At 25.2% G+C, this 15,976-nt stretch overlaps 1 protein-coding gene across 1 annotated transcript; it reads left to right on the forward strand.

The window, feature by feature from the left end:
- The first annotated feature begins 7,972 nt into the window (after window positions 1-7,972).
- LOC109802546 (uncharacterized) lies at window positions 7,973-14,180 on the forward strand. Its single transcript, XM_020363948.3, has 5 exons — window positions 7,973-11,804; window positions 12,359-12,551; window positions 12,642-12,706; window positions 13,007-13,223; window positions 13,518-14,180. The coding sequence occupies exons 1-5, from the start codon at window positions 11,203-11,205 to the stop codon at window positions 13,800-13,802; spliced, it is 1,362 nt and encodes a 453-aa protein (XP_020219537.3). The 5' UTR covers window positions 7,973-11,202; the 3' UTR covers window positions 13,803-14,180.
- The last annotated feature ends 1,796 nt before the right edge of the window (window positions 14,181-15,976 follow it).

The raw sequence follows: 15,976 nt of genomic DNA on the forward strand, positions 1-15,976 counted from the left end.
AGAGTGTGTTACACGCGCTGTTATTGAGGAGTGTGGCTAAGTTTGGTGGAGAGACACGTCCTCACAAATCAGGATAACTCATTAACTCCTCTCATTAGCATGTGTCCCACTATCAAATGGGTCTTATCATGCACATTTTTTTTATACATAAATCCAAAAGGGATTAATTCTTTAGAAAAATGATTGATTAAGGGATCATTTCTTAGAGGTGGGATTCACTTCATGTAAGTATATACTTTATTTAATAATTTATATTTTATATTAAATTTTAATAATTAATTATTAAATTATAAAATTTTTAATACATAAATTAAATTAAAAAAATTTAAAATTTATTTAATACTTTATTTCATTAATTTAAATTGACGTATAAAATATTTTTATGATTATTTATTAAATTGAATTAATAAAATAAAATATTAAATAATTTTTATTTTTATTTTTTAAATTTTACAGATTTTATATATACATTAAAAACTTTTAATTTAACGATTAGATCATTGAAACTTAATATAAAAAATAAGTTGTTGAGTAAAATAAATCTTAGTAAACTTACTTTAAAAATGAGTGAATCCCTTCTTATTTCTCTATTCAAAGTATTTAAATTATATTATTTTAATAATTGATTGTGTGTATAATTAGTTATTATTATAATTGGTTATAATATAGATAAATTTTTATTTTAATAAATTCATTGAAAATTAATTTTATAATTGATTGTAATTTTTGGTGAATCAATTGTAAGATAAATTTTTAAAAAAATAATAATTATAATTTTAAACTTTTAAATTAAAGAAAATAATCTATTTTAAACTTAATTGTAATTTCGAATCAGTTGGTCCTCATCTATGTTGAAATGTATTGACATTGATATATTAACTGATTAAAAAGATCTTATTGAACCAAATCTACTTCCCATGTGCTAGATAGACTCAATAAAGTCATGAACTTGAAGACCCTCCAAACCTTGATTATTAAACTTTCTATGTAGGGGCTACTAGTTGAATACAACCAAGGATCATCTCATACATTAATATTTTTACCATCTCTCAGCTGCCATCTAATACCTTGTTTAACTATCATCCTTGAAGAGTGGATGCTACGTTGTGTAAAACTTGGATTATGACCCAAACTAGCTTTTAAGAGTCCTCTCTAGAAAAATATCTAGCTTTGAAAACTCTTGTAACAATAGAATCTTGGTCACATAAAAACACTCAACCTTGCTTTCCTAGCATAGCTAACAAGTGGTCTCAATTTATAGCCACTGAATTCCTCTTTTAGAATTCCTATTTTAACCCTACCAGAAGTTCATCATTTTTTGAATCTCATTGCCCAAAGTGAAAGGTAATAGAAATGTGCTCATGCAATCAAATGAAATTGCTTGAGCAACTGACTTGATAATGACTTCTCTTCCAATTTAGAAAGATGTTTATATAAAAATATCACATTAACATTTGTATATGCGACATATCTTTCTTTTATAATATATAATAGATAATAAATTCTTTTAAATTATATACATCATATTCTTTAAAATATAACTTATACATATATACCATTAACTTGTCAATGAGTTGTTGTGTGATGTTTTTAATTTAATTAGTAGTTTTAAGTTTGAGTGTATTATTATATTAAGTTATTAACGTTAGAGCAACTTTTCTTCATAAAAAAGTTTTTTCAAATTGGGAGATTATTTTGTCAACTATTTTGTAATTAATAAATGAATTATAAATCTTATTATATAAAATTATTAATGTTATAACAATTATTCCTTTTAAAAAAAAGTATGCTCAAATTGAGACAATTCTGTCAAATATTTGTAACTCAATAAAAGAATTATAAATACATTAATAATAAATTTGTATTCATAAATTAACAACAATTAATTGTGGAATGAAATTATAGATAAAATTAAAATCTTATCTTATTATATAAAGTTGTTAACGTAGGAAGAAATTTTCTCCCTAAAAGTCTATCCAAATCGGGAGATAATTCTATAAACTATTTTTAATTAATAAATAGATTATAAATATATTAATGTTAAGATTTATTTATAAAATAGTTAAAATTAATTGTAGAATGAAATTATAGGCAAAATTCACATCTTATTATAAAAAAATTGTTAATGTTGGAACAATTTTTTTTCCAAAAAAGATGTATGTCTAAATTCAAAGACAATTGAATGAACTATTTTCAACTCAATAACTTTATTGCGTAAATTTCTTAACTTTGAAATAAATCTTTCCACCAAAAAGTCGGCCCAAGTTGAAAGATAATTCGGTCAACTATTTTTTTTTACTCAATAAAAGAATTATTAATACATTAATTTTATATTATCTTATTATATAAATTTGTTAACATTGAAACATCTTTTCCCTAAAAAAAAAACCCAAATTGGGTGACAATTTAGTTAACTAATTTTACTAAATAAAAGATTATAAATACGTTAATAATGAAATTTTATTAATAAATTAATTACAATTAATTATGAAATGAGATTATAGGCAAAATCTACATGATATTAAATTTGATATTAAGATCGTAAATCTTATTATGTAACGTTGAAACATCTTTTTCTCTAAAAAAAAAAAAAAGTCATCCAAATTAAAAGATAATTTTGTCAACTAGTTTTTACCCCATAAAAATATTATAAATACATTAGTAATAATATTTTATTTATAAATTAATTACAATTAATTATAAAATCTTATTTTATTATATAAAGTTCTTAACGTTAAAACAATTTTTTTCCAAAAAAAAAAATTGACCTAAATTAGAAGATAATTTAGTCAACTATTTTTTAATCAATAAAAAAATTATAAATACATTAATAATAAGATTATATATATATACACACTAATAATAAAAGGGATTGTCTTATTAAGGATTTACACTTTTTTTAACTTATTTTACTCTTAATAATTATTAAAAAAACTTTCATAAATATTAAAACAATAAAAATTATAAAACAATGGCTCAATAATTACCATTTTTCTTTAATGGCATATATAAAACTTATACACATCCACTAATTATAAACTAAAATTATTTTTAATTTAAAAAAAAATGAAACTAAAAATTAAGGTAACCACGAAGTGTATGTTTGATTACTCATTCACACACATTCCAGTTCACTCAAACAGAAAAATATGAGTATGAATGGATTGAGTTCAATGTAAATTAACCTATTTTAAACGGTAAAGCAAACATGCACGAAAAGGTATCATTGACCATGAGAAAATCACGTTTTGCTGAACGCGGTTTGGGGCCGCTGATATGAACCACCCTACACATCCATTTAATATGAACTTCATAGGGTCAAGAAAACCAAAACTATTTCCCTTATTTAATTTCCACCAAATTAATATTTAATCCAAAAAAACCAATTTTTTTTATGGGCATTTATATTCCCGTGGAAAGTGAATATTAATATTAATTATACACTATATATACTAAACTAACTCTCTTTTAGACCAGAATGGTGGAACTCCATTAGTGACTTGTCAAGTTTTTTGCTTTAAGGTTTTATGAATCATAGAGCATGGAGAGTAGATGGGTTTTGTCAGCCACAATATTCTTCATATATTTTGTCATTATGATGAATTGGAGCACCTACATCTATCGGGTTAGTCTTGTAATGGGTCTAATTATTTTAAATATGATTCTAATTTTTCTACTTTTTTTCTTCTTCTTTTTAATGGTTTGAATGTTTAATTTTGTTTTTGATGCTTAGTGTGCCTTTTAGTTTCTTATAACTGATTCTCTCTGTTGTATTTTGCTTCCTATTTATTTTTTATTTATTTATAGAAAAACAGTGTTGTTCAAAATGTAAACAGAGTGGATAATGGGGGAGTCCAAATAGGGTGAATCAAAGAGAGACATTGTGACAAGAGATGGAAAATAAGAGAGATAAAAAAAAAAGAGTAATTAATAATTACCCAAACAGAGAAGCTGATTTCTCCCAGAAGAAAAAATAAAAACAAAAATTTTAAACTCTTTATGGGCACTGCCACTTATATATCCCAATCACACAACCAATGTTATCATAGTTGGGAGTGAAAAATTGTATAATTCATTCCACACACTCTTACATCTTATAAGGTCTTTTGAATTGAGATGTTATAAAACATTTTAGAACATTGTGAATGTGGAATGATAGGGCATATCCGTTTTTTTTTTTTTTTTTTTTTTTTACAGTTATTTAATTCAATTATTTATGGTGTATCATGAATTTTAATAATTTAATAATTCAATTAAAAAAATTTAATGAGTACATTAAATTTACAAGATTTTATAAAATTTTGAAAATTATTTGATATTTCGTTACATTAATTTAAATTAAATATAATATATTTTTATAATATTTGTTAATTTAAATTTATGTCATGAAGTATTAAATAATTTTCAAGTTTTTTTTTTAAATTTATAGATTTTATCTATTAATAAAAATTCTTCATTCAACCATTGAATTGTTAAAATTTGATATAAAATATAGGTTATTGAGTGAAATAATTCTATTAAGACATTATTTAAGGTTCAATGATATAATTGTGATCAAATCAGTATTAATAAAATAATAAATATTTAAATAATACATAAATAATATTATATAAACATAATATCATGATTTTATAATACTAAAATTAAAATAAAATATTATTTTATATATTTTTTTATTTTTTTGGAGTGCATACAAAAGTCTAAATATAATATTTAAATTTTATAATTTTAATAAAATATAACAATATATATACTCAATTTTATATTTAGAGTAGAAATTTTCAAATTAATATAATATGAAATATAATATATCATGATATAAAAAAATATAAATTAATATAAATGAAAAAATTATATCTTTAAAATAAAATTATTAGAAATATTAAATAACATATTTTATTCTAATTTATAATTTTTATTATATTTGTTTATTTATTTATTTATCGTAAAAAAATATTTAAGTAATTTTAAAAAATATATTTTTTTTAGAAAATTCAATTCAATCCGGATTAATTTTCACTAGTTTTTTTTTTGGGTTAGTTCATCCAATTTTTTATTAGTTTTTTCACATTCAAATTTTATGATTCTTTCTGACAGGTAAATTGACCGGTTAAGGTGATCAATTTGATCCAGTTTTGACAACATAAATAAATACACATATTAAATTAATTATATTTAAGTTGATATTACATATAAATTAAATATTAAAACTTTAACTCTCACACTTAAAGTTATATTTTCATCTCTTTCAAAGATGCATTTCACATACAAATTTTATAAATAACCAAAAAATTTCTCACATGTTATATTTAGATTTGAAAATTTAAAATTTGAGATGCTTGAATTTTTAATTATTTTAATTAAATAATTTAATTCAAAAATTTTAAATTTAAAACACTTAATTTCATCATATATACAAATATTTATTAATTTATGTTTAAAAGTTTGATATTTCAATATTAAATTTTATTTGAAATAAACATTAGTTAAATTTTAATGATTTAAAAATAAATAATATTTAGTAATTCAAATTTATAATATTTAATAATTAAAAATCAAATATTAATAAATTCTAAGAGATAAATGAGAAAGAAAAAAAGTAATGTATATATATACGTATGTATATATTCTTTGAAATATTAATTCAATACACCCTTTCATAAGTTATGTCCTTATAAATTTAAAATAATTAACTTAATTATTAATATTAAATTAATTAATAATTTAATTAGTGGTTGGTTTTAACCTTTTATGAGATTGTGTCACTATACCAAAATTTATTAATAGTGATAATTATTAAATAATAATAAATTAATTATGTCTATTTTATTATCTAATATAAGTATTAATGATTAATAAATAATAATCATTAAAAATAGTAATTATTGAAAATAGCTAGTAAAAAAGTAAGGTAACTTTTAATTCATTTTATTGAAAAAAATCTAAGTCTTACATCGAATAGAGATAAAACAGATAAAGAGTATTTAAGTGGAAAGAAATCATCACCTTACAACCCAATTTTGTAAGGTTGAATTAGACCTATAACTCACTATTGTAAGATGGTATCAAAATTAACCTAGATCCATACTAAAAAAGGTAACTCATTATTAATACATGTACCACATCTAATAATTTTGGACGTGAAGGGGTGTATTGAAAAAAACCTAAATTTTGCCTATCTTAGATCATTAAAAAAGGTCACCTATCATTTATTCATGTATCAAATTCAATAATATTGAATGCAAGATGGAGATTTATTAGAAAAAATTCAAATCTCACATCAAATAAAGATAGAAATAATTAAAAAATATATAATTTGAGAACATAAAATTTAAGAATATTTTCTTAAACTTTTAGTAACAATATTAAAAAGTCAATAAATAATATGTTAAACATTTAAAAACTAATATGTCATTATAAATGCCATTAAAAGATGTCATAAAAATTTATATATTTGTTTTGTCCAATATGAAATCCTTACTAATGCAGAATAATTATCTGTAAATGTTTACTAATATTGCATACAATGATTAATGTAAAAATATTAATAAAATATTTTGTAATTATTTTTATTATCACTAAAAATAATATTGAATGTCAGTAAAAGTCCTTTCTTTCTGGTATAGTGTGTCTTGCTCTAATATAATTTTTTCATTAAAAAATAAAATTAATTAATAATTAAGTGATTTTTTTATTGATAATTAATTTTAAAGTTTTATCCTTAAAATTATTTAGACTAATCATATCATTTATTCCCACCTGATTAGTTAACGTTTGGAAAAAGATAATAGTGATCACAGATAAGAAGAAACAATTTACAATATTTATTATTATTTTTTCTTTTCTAATTGTCTTTTAAGATTTTTATGCATTACCAAAAATAATGTAATAATTTTTCTCGTTCAAGTTAAAATATTTAGGAAGTTTTCTATTTTAACGTTATTTATTCCCAAGTGTCTTTTAAGATTTTTATGCGTTACCATATCGATTATTTTTCCATTCCACTTTCATGATAGATTTGTAATTAAAAATTGATAAAAATCATGTAGAATTGACCGAAAATAATTAATATTATCTTTAAATTTGAAAATCACACATAAGTAGTTTTTTTTTTTTCCTTCAAAATTTTGACACTTACAAAGAAGGAGTAAAGAATTGTAAAATGATTAAGAGTTTTTTGGTAAAAAATAATTAATATAAATACAATTTGAAATAAGACTAGTAAAAAAATTTTAGCAAAAAAGTCTTATATACAATAATGAAAGTAATACCAAGATGTTTTATTTATTATTTTCATAAATGACATTCAAATTAAGTTTTTCTTGAATTTCACTCAAACGTTTTCAATCTTCCTATATGACATATTAATAATAATGTTAAAATATAAGAAAATAATTTAGTAATATTTAGAAATAGTTTTCATATCTTTCATCTCATGATTTATTTCTTTATATAGTTACAAAATGAATTTAACTAGAATATTTTAGTAATGTAATTTTTTACATTATCACTTAATCATAAATTTATATGTATTAACAATTTTTGTATTAATTATTTTAAAATTATTTATAATATTTTGGTTAAATTCTAATTTTAATATTTTATATTTTTAGTTAAATTCATTTTGATCCTTTATTTGTCAAAAATATTTATTTTAACCTATTATTTTTTATATTTGGATCAATTTCACCCTTTTATAAAGGATTATTTTTAATTTTGTACCATGATATTTTTATTCTTTCAAAGCGTAAAACTTATAACATTTTATTTACTTACATAAAAATTATGAAATTCAATTGGTATAATCATAATGAAAATTATATAATAAATATATCTCACTAGCAAGTAGAAAATAATATGAAGCTAGGATTTTAAAATTTCTCAACTAATTTTTGGGCTTATGAACTTTAGTTGCGTTCAATCATTTTCATATAATTGAATCTAATAAAACAAATTTTAAATCTTGAATTAGTAAAAAAAAAATTAGAATTATATTTTAAAATTAAAAATAATCATTATTTCAAAAGGGTCAAATTGATAAATTTAAAAGATAAAGAATTAAAATGAATATTTTTAAAAAATAAAGAATCAAAATAAATTTTAAAAATAAAATAAAAGATTAAAATATAATTTAGTATTATATTTTCTAATTAATTCACAATGTGAATATCCAGTCACTATTGTCAAAATTAAACTCATAGGATTATGATGTATTAGAAGAAAAAAATATCATTTTTTAACACATTAAACATTTATTGTTTGAAATTAATATCTGTTCCGGTATGTCTAAAAGTCCCATATTGCTTAGGTGTCGAGGTTAAGGGTAGTTTATAAGAGCAACTCCAATGGGAGTTGCTTGTCCCATGAAGCAACTCAAGCCCCGGTTTCTTACTATTGGAGCACTCTGACGTGGCAACATGAGTTGCTTGAAGAAGAGAGAGGAGTTGCTTTTTCAAGCAACCGTTTTTTACCAGATTTCAAGCAAATCTTATCGAATATATTTGGAAACGTTTCAAAAATGATAATAATGAAAATTAATTTCGTATAATATCTATGTATTTATTATTATTTTATTTTACTTTTAATATCTACTTATTGTGTATTTTTTCTCGTAATTTATTTTATTTCATTGTAGTGCAATTACCCTTTTTAATAAAAATTTAAAATTGGTTCATAAATGATTAGAAAAAAAATTCTAAAAGTTGAATTTCTTAAAATTTCTTACCATTAAAGTAAATTTGTGTTTGAGTTGCTTAATATTGACATGACATACTCGGGACCACTTTTTTCATTTTTCAATGCATGAAGCAACTCAAATGAGTTGCTTCCATTGGAGATGCCCTAAACACCCTTCTCCTTAACCCGCTGTTGAGATTTCCGTTGAAGTACTTTTGTTATAATTGAAATTTAGTTTAATTCTATCAACGGTCTCAAACACGGCAAGTATACCGGCCGTTCAAGTAGTAAAAATATCGTATCCACAGGGATTAGAAGGTAATATAAGCATTTATTGACTATTCGTGACTAAAGAATAATTCCAATTTCATAGTTTGTGCAGTGAATGCAAAGTTGTGACTATTGGAATGAAAGCTGTAAATAAATATTGTTTTGTGAGTGGAAAAGGTAAGGAATGGTATTGTGGTATTGTGAGGTTGTGGGGGTCAGATTTCACCGAACGTAACACTAATGTATCCTTAATCTCTTGTTGAATTCATTGCTTAGTCAACCCATAAGTTTACTCAAACCTAATCCCTTAGAGCAAGAGCCTAGATGTGGATATTGAATATCAATCCCTTGAGTACCCAATATCTACATCCGCATTACGGGCTAGGGTTTAAGACTACTAATGGGCTAAGCTCCATTCCTAGATACATTTCCCACTAGGCATTTGTTTCAGAGCTAGTTTCAAGGGTTATTTTCCAATACCCAATGGAACCTATATCATGCAATGAGATTAAATCCAAAGCAAGCATTAAGAATAGAAACAAACACAACAACGAATAAAACAACATGTATATATATCATTAAAACCGTAAAGATTACAATAGAGTACGTTGGTTACATCTAACCCCACAAAATGGGTGAAACCACTCAACAAAGAGGGCAAATACAAAATAGAGATGGAAGAGGAAGTGAAGAACCGAAGGAAAGATCCGCACACGGACGATCCCAAGCCCTGGGAATCCCTTCCGCAGCTCCTGGAGGCGCCCAATGTGTGAATGAGGGAAAAGAACCCCGAAAATGGCTTCAAATACGAGCCTGGGAGATCAGATTAGGGTTCCGCGCCCAGCGCACAATTCTTCGCGCCCGGCGCAAGTTCTTCCAGAGAAGTCAAGCACTCTCTGTCTCAACACAAGCCCGGCGCAATTCCTTTTGCGCCCGGCTTAATGCGCCCGGCTTAATTCCTTTTGCGCCCGGCTTAATTCCTGGCAGAGATGAAATACTCTGTTTTTGTCACGCCCAGCGCAGGTTATATTGAGCCCGGCGCAGAGCCTCTTCTCTGCTCCTTAATTCTTTTGATTTTCCACTCCTTTAACCCTTTTTTTTCTCAATTCTCTACTTGAATACCTGCATATACAAACGAAACCAAAATGAGAACAATTAAAATGCAATGATACAAAGAATGGAAGAATTTGATCATTAAATTTTGTATAAAAACAAGTATAATTTAGGCTCATCACCCGCTGAGGCGCCTTTTAAAGGAAAAAACCGTGACGATCCAATGAGTACCAAAACGGACAATATCTCGGGTACGCTGACTCGGACTTACGGTAGGAACAATATCAATTTCAAATTAGTCATCTATATGAAAAAAAGACGAAATTTTCAATCAAATCTTAGTATAAATTAAATGGAAACAATTTAAAATTTCAAATATAATAATAAAATAAAAGTATAACATAATGGTTGGTAATTTGCTAGCAAGATACATGTTAAAGTTTCTATCATCTAAAAATCAAATAAAATCAAGTCTTGAATATATAATTAAACGTCCAAAATGATCTGCCTTAACCAATCATAATTCCAGAAATGCTATTTCTGCCTAAAATTTTTAATCTGACTAAACTCATGTGAAAACTTAAAATAAAATTCTAACTCTCAACGAGATATATAAGGTAGAAAACACATAATTTTGAATGATAAAATATAAAGCAATTACAGAGACGTAAAAATCATTAAATAAAGAAGATAAAATTGAGAGAACAGAACAAACTCTTACCGAATAATTTTTTATTCATATATAAGAAAAATACATAAAAAATGAAAATCATACATCATCTATCATCTTTATATATTGTCACTAACACACATATATCTATTATTATTAAGTATGTAGATTTGTTCAAAATCAAATACTTAACAAGACTTTATCCACAAAAATAAATAAACATAAATATAAAAGAACTTTACTCACTAATACAAACAATTATAATTAATTAAATTAGTAAAGAAAATAAATGAAAAATTTTACTAGCTTAACATGTACAATATAATTCCATGATAACTATTTTGATGATTTTGGAAATATAGTAAACAATAAGCTAGAAACATATATCAATGAGTACACCTTCTGTTGTTGTATGATTCTATCTCTTCTGAGAGATCCAACAACAGATAGTATCATTTTTTCAATTTCATATCATAGAAACACATAAAATTGTTCAGCTACATATCAATACACTTCATCATATAACATTTCTTATGCACTCAACAGTATCTCGTCTAGCAGTGATCACAATTGTTTTATTTATTGTCTTCCAGTTCAAAGCAACAAGCACCAATAATTTTTCCAAAAAAACAATCACAACCTTCAGAAGGAAACAAACTCAATTCCCTTTGAACTGCTTCAATGGAAACATGACATTAACCTGTCCAAAGGATTATTACCCTACAAGGTTTGAGCAATATCAAGACTCATCAACAGAATCAACATGTCCAGAGTACTTCAAATGGATCCATGAAGATCTAAAACCATGGAAGAGAACAGGAATCACTAGGGAGATGGTGGAGAGGGGGCAAAATGTTTCACACTTTAGGCTTGTGATAATACAAGGAAAAGCTTATGCAGAAAAGTATGCATATTCTTATCAGACTAGGGATGTGTTCACAATATGGGGAATTCTACAACTTCTAAGGTTGTACCCTGGAAATATACCTGATTTGGAGCTGTTGTTTGAGACCGGGGATAGAACTGTGGTGGAGAAACAAAATTTCCAAGAATCACCACCACCACCTATTTTTCATTATTGTGGCCAGAAAAATGCTTATGACATTGTCTTTCCTGATTGGAGCTTCTGGGGTTGGTAAAGTTTCTACATTTAATTAATTTCTTGTGGTTTCAGTTGATATTATTGTTAGGATTTTCGAAAGTTAATTTTTCTAACAAAAATATTCATGATAGATAAGAAAAGAGACAAACTAAAATGAAAAAATGTCAATTAGGAAAAATTATTACGTAATCTCATACCAGTATGGTTTTGATAAATTTTTATGTGAATATAAAATCTTGTTAACTTTTTCTCATAACGTGAATATATTCAATTACAAGTCATGTACATGTAGACATTTGTCGAGAGTGTGATCTCATGATACTCTCGCATCATATGTAATAATTTGTGGTGAATTATATACATGCACTATCCAAGTGTCCATTTATCATTACTTTTCTGATAAAAAAATTTCAGTGTTTATCTGATTTTGTTTCAAGGACTTGTCCGATTTCATTCTTGTTAACTTTCTTTGGGAGAGACCCCATCATTTTTTCATAAATCAAGTTGTGTTCTTCTCTTATATATTTGACATTTTCTTTTTCATATTCTCAATTCTTATGCATTATATTTTTCCCTTTGATTTCAAGGGCTGAGCTTGCAATAAGACCATGGGAGGCATTGCTGCAGAGCATAGAAGAAGGCAACAAGAAGATCAAATGGAAGGATAGGTTACCCTATGCTTTTTGGAAGGGCAACACAATGGTGTCCTACAAAAGGTATGATCTCACCAAGTGCAACGCTTCAGACCAACATCACTCGTATGCTCACATATATCCTCTGGTAAATATGTAATGCCAAATGAAAATATTACCATATAGTATGTGAAAACCTTCGACAAACATATAAATATAATGAATCGTTTGTTTTTAGAGCTGGGATAAGGAGATTGAAAGAGGGTTCAAGAACACAAAGCTAGAACACCAATGTGTCCACAGGTAATTAACTATCTAATAATTTTTCTTTTGGTCCTACTACTGGTATTTGCTAGATGAATAGGCGTGAGACCAATCAAATTTGTGAAACTATGAATATTATTGACTTAAGAATTTTTGCATATGATAAAGATTAAATTAGAGATTCTTTATTAAATATCTGATCGCAAAATATCTAATCACTACGTCAATCTATGAGATTAATTATCTAACAAAATTTTGATGCCCTTTCTTAAGTTTCTACAACTTACTGTTATGATGTGTTATTTAGTAGATTTGATTTGTGTGACTTTTGAAATGAAGGTACAAGATTTATGTGGAAGGAGTAGCATGGTCTGTGAGTGAAAAGTATATATTAGCTTGTGACTCCATGACCTTGTTCATAGAGCCTATATTTTATGATTTCTTTACAAGAAGCTTGGTACCTAGGAAGCACTATTGGCCCATCAGCAACACCAACCAAAGCATGTGCAATGATATTAAGTATGCTGTTGACTGGGGTAATGCCAATCCAGACAAGGTAAATAGACAAACAAAATTTACATACAATTTTTTTTGGTGCTTTTAGTTTATTCATCAGAATTAAAATTTTATTTTAAAAATTCGTGTAACAACCAAGGTTTACATTAAAAGTAAATATAGAATGTTATTCTGGTGTTGACTGATTTCAATTTATATCTAATCAAATACTGTTAATTTTTTCATGTAATTTGAAAAACTTAATACATGACAGAGAGATTGGACAACAACATGAACATTTTATAATTTAAGACTATTTAATAATTTCTCGTTTTATGCCAATGTATTTTACCAGGCAGAAGCAATTGGAAAAGCAGGGACAAGCTTCATTGAAGAGAACCTAAAAATGAAGTTTGTGTATGATTACATGTTTCATTTACTGAATGAATATGCAAGGCTTCTGAGATTTGAACCAACCATACCTGCAGGAGCTGTTGAGATTTGTTCTGAGAATTTTGCCTGTCCCTTGAATGGTATATGGAGGGAGTATATGGTTGAGTCCATGGTCAAGTCTCCAAGTGATACACCTCCATGTACAATGGCTTCACCTTATGGTGAAAATGAGGGTGAGGAAAAATAAGCTATGGAAGAATGGTAATTTAGATAAATGGGAAATATTTTATCATTTTTTTTGTTGTAAAATAACATTATTATATATACATGTAGCCAATCTAACAGAGGTAGAGCTTTGGGGCAATGTTTTTGAAAATAAATATATTGAACAATTTATCAATTTTATATAAACTTGTTAGTTGTTATGCCTATAATAAGTCAAATTTCAAATTCATTTTTCTTGTGGATATCATTTTCACAAGAATTGCATATTTTTACCAAATTGTTAATTCTTTCCATTGATTAATTAATTGAAACTCGCACACAACTCGCTTTCGTGATATGTTTTCTGCTCACTCAAAATTTATATTTTTCTATAACAAATTGCAACAATCATTTGAGTTAATAATTTTCTTTTATTTTATCAAGTTTTCGTACTATTTTATGTACTCATGGAGGAAAACAACTGAGATTATATATCGAAACAGATCGATAGAGTACGCATTCTCAAATTTTAAGTCGTAGTTGCCATTGACCAATGATAATGACATATACATGCAGTTTTTTTTTTTTTTTTTTTAAGTAGGTTACAACCAAGTCAACTTAAATCAATAAATCTTCATGTATTTATCATAATCTTCACCACTATGTCAAATTTTGTTAGAAATCTTATATCAGCTAGGTATAATACTAAAATAATATATATAAATACAAAATAATTCTCTTTTTTTAAGTTAATTTTGTAAATTTAAATTAGATTTAAAATTATATTTTAAAATAATAGAACTATCTTAATAATTACCGATTATTTTTTAAGATTATCTGAAATTATTATCAAACTACTCACTAATTATAAATCTTGTAAATTTCATGTTACATGAGTATAATATATAGTTCACACATAACTATTTTATAAAACATGAAAGATACTCAAGAAAATATGAAGAGGCTAAGCCGATAAAATCGAAAGTGACTTGATTAAGTTTTTCATTTTTGTCAATGGATGGTTGGTGCTATATATATATTATAATAAGAGTTAAGAAGGCTCAAACTCTAGAGAGAAAGGCAACTAGCAAATAGCAATCGTATATATTTTATTTTTGTTTAATTATTTCAAGACAAAAGACACATCCATCTTGATCTTTTCATAGTTTCAAGGAAATGTCCATTGGTTTTCTAAGATCTTTAATTTCTTGAAGTAAATGAGAATGCATTTATTTGTCGATCTTTAGATTCAAAGACTATTGAAGGAAAAGGCATGTCTTTGATTTATGGTCTTACTGGCTACAAGACAAATTAGAAGACTTGGGATATATTACATTGACTTTTCAAATAGAGTGACTTAAAGATATGATACCTACCTTATAGTTTATTAATTATATGGAATTGTATATTTGGATTATGGAAACAATGACGATTCTTTAAATATTTATAACCTTATCATGTTGTTACCACATCCAGTCATCATATATATTTTTGGAAAATATAATAAGAATATTGTTAACCAGAGTTTGAGGACATTAATTAAAAATTTAATAGTTTTTTTTTTTTATATTAGAAATAAGGTGGGATTGTATTAGAAATTATGAAGAAACGTGTTACTAACACTTGTGAAGAAGAAATATTGTTCTTGTCCTTAACTAATGTCTGAAAGAAAATTATTATCATTTTCCATATAATTAAATATATAGAGGAGGAAACGTGACTCACTATATATTATAAACATGATTAACATTTTTATTCTAGTGAAAATTATATATATATATATATATATATATATATATATATATATATATATCATTCACAATAAATAATTCTGTTATATAAACATAACATGACGGGGTTGAATCTTTCAACAAGATTGATTTTGATACGTAGTATTTGAATCTAATATTTTATATAAGGAAAATTAAACATGAATTATTTAAACCAACCACTCGTTAATATTTTTATTTAGACCAAAAACTTTAAATTTAATTAAAATATTATGAGAGAAAAGGATATATTTACACATAGAGAAAAAATATATTTTCCGCGAAAATCTGTTGTTAAATCGCTCAAAAAGTAATTTGACCAAATGAAAAATTTAAACACAAAAGTATAATAAGCTTTTAACATTAATTGAAATGTTTTAATACCTAAAAGTCTTAGATTAGTTATATTAAAGTCTCAGTAAGAGTTTGGTTGAGTAGAACACTTATT

Source organism: Cajanus cajan, chromosome 4 (assembly GCF_000230855.2).
Source record: "Cajanus cajan strain Asha chromosome 4, NIPB_CcT2T_4, whole genome shotgun sequence".
In the NCBI taxonomy this organism is placed as follows: Eukaryota; Viridiplantae; Streptophyta; class Magnoliopsida; order Fabales; family Fabaceae; genus Cajanus; species Cajanus cajan.

Excerpts from the sequence above, each read along its gene's own strand:
- LOC109802546 (XM_020363948.3), top strand. The coding sequence starts at position 11,203 with ATGCACTCAACAGTATCTCGTCTAGCAGTGATCACAATTGTTTTATTT. Across the intron at positions 12,552-12,641 it reads ATGCTCACATATATCCTCTG|AGCTGGGATAAGGAGATTGA; the intron begins GTAAATATGTAA and ends GTTTGTTTTTAG. Across the intron at positions 13,224-13,517 it reads GTAATGCCAATCCAGACAAG|GCAGAAGCAATTGGAAAAGC; the intron begins GTAAATAGACAA and ends GTATTTTACCAG.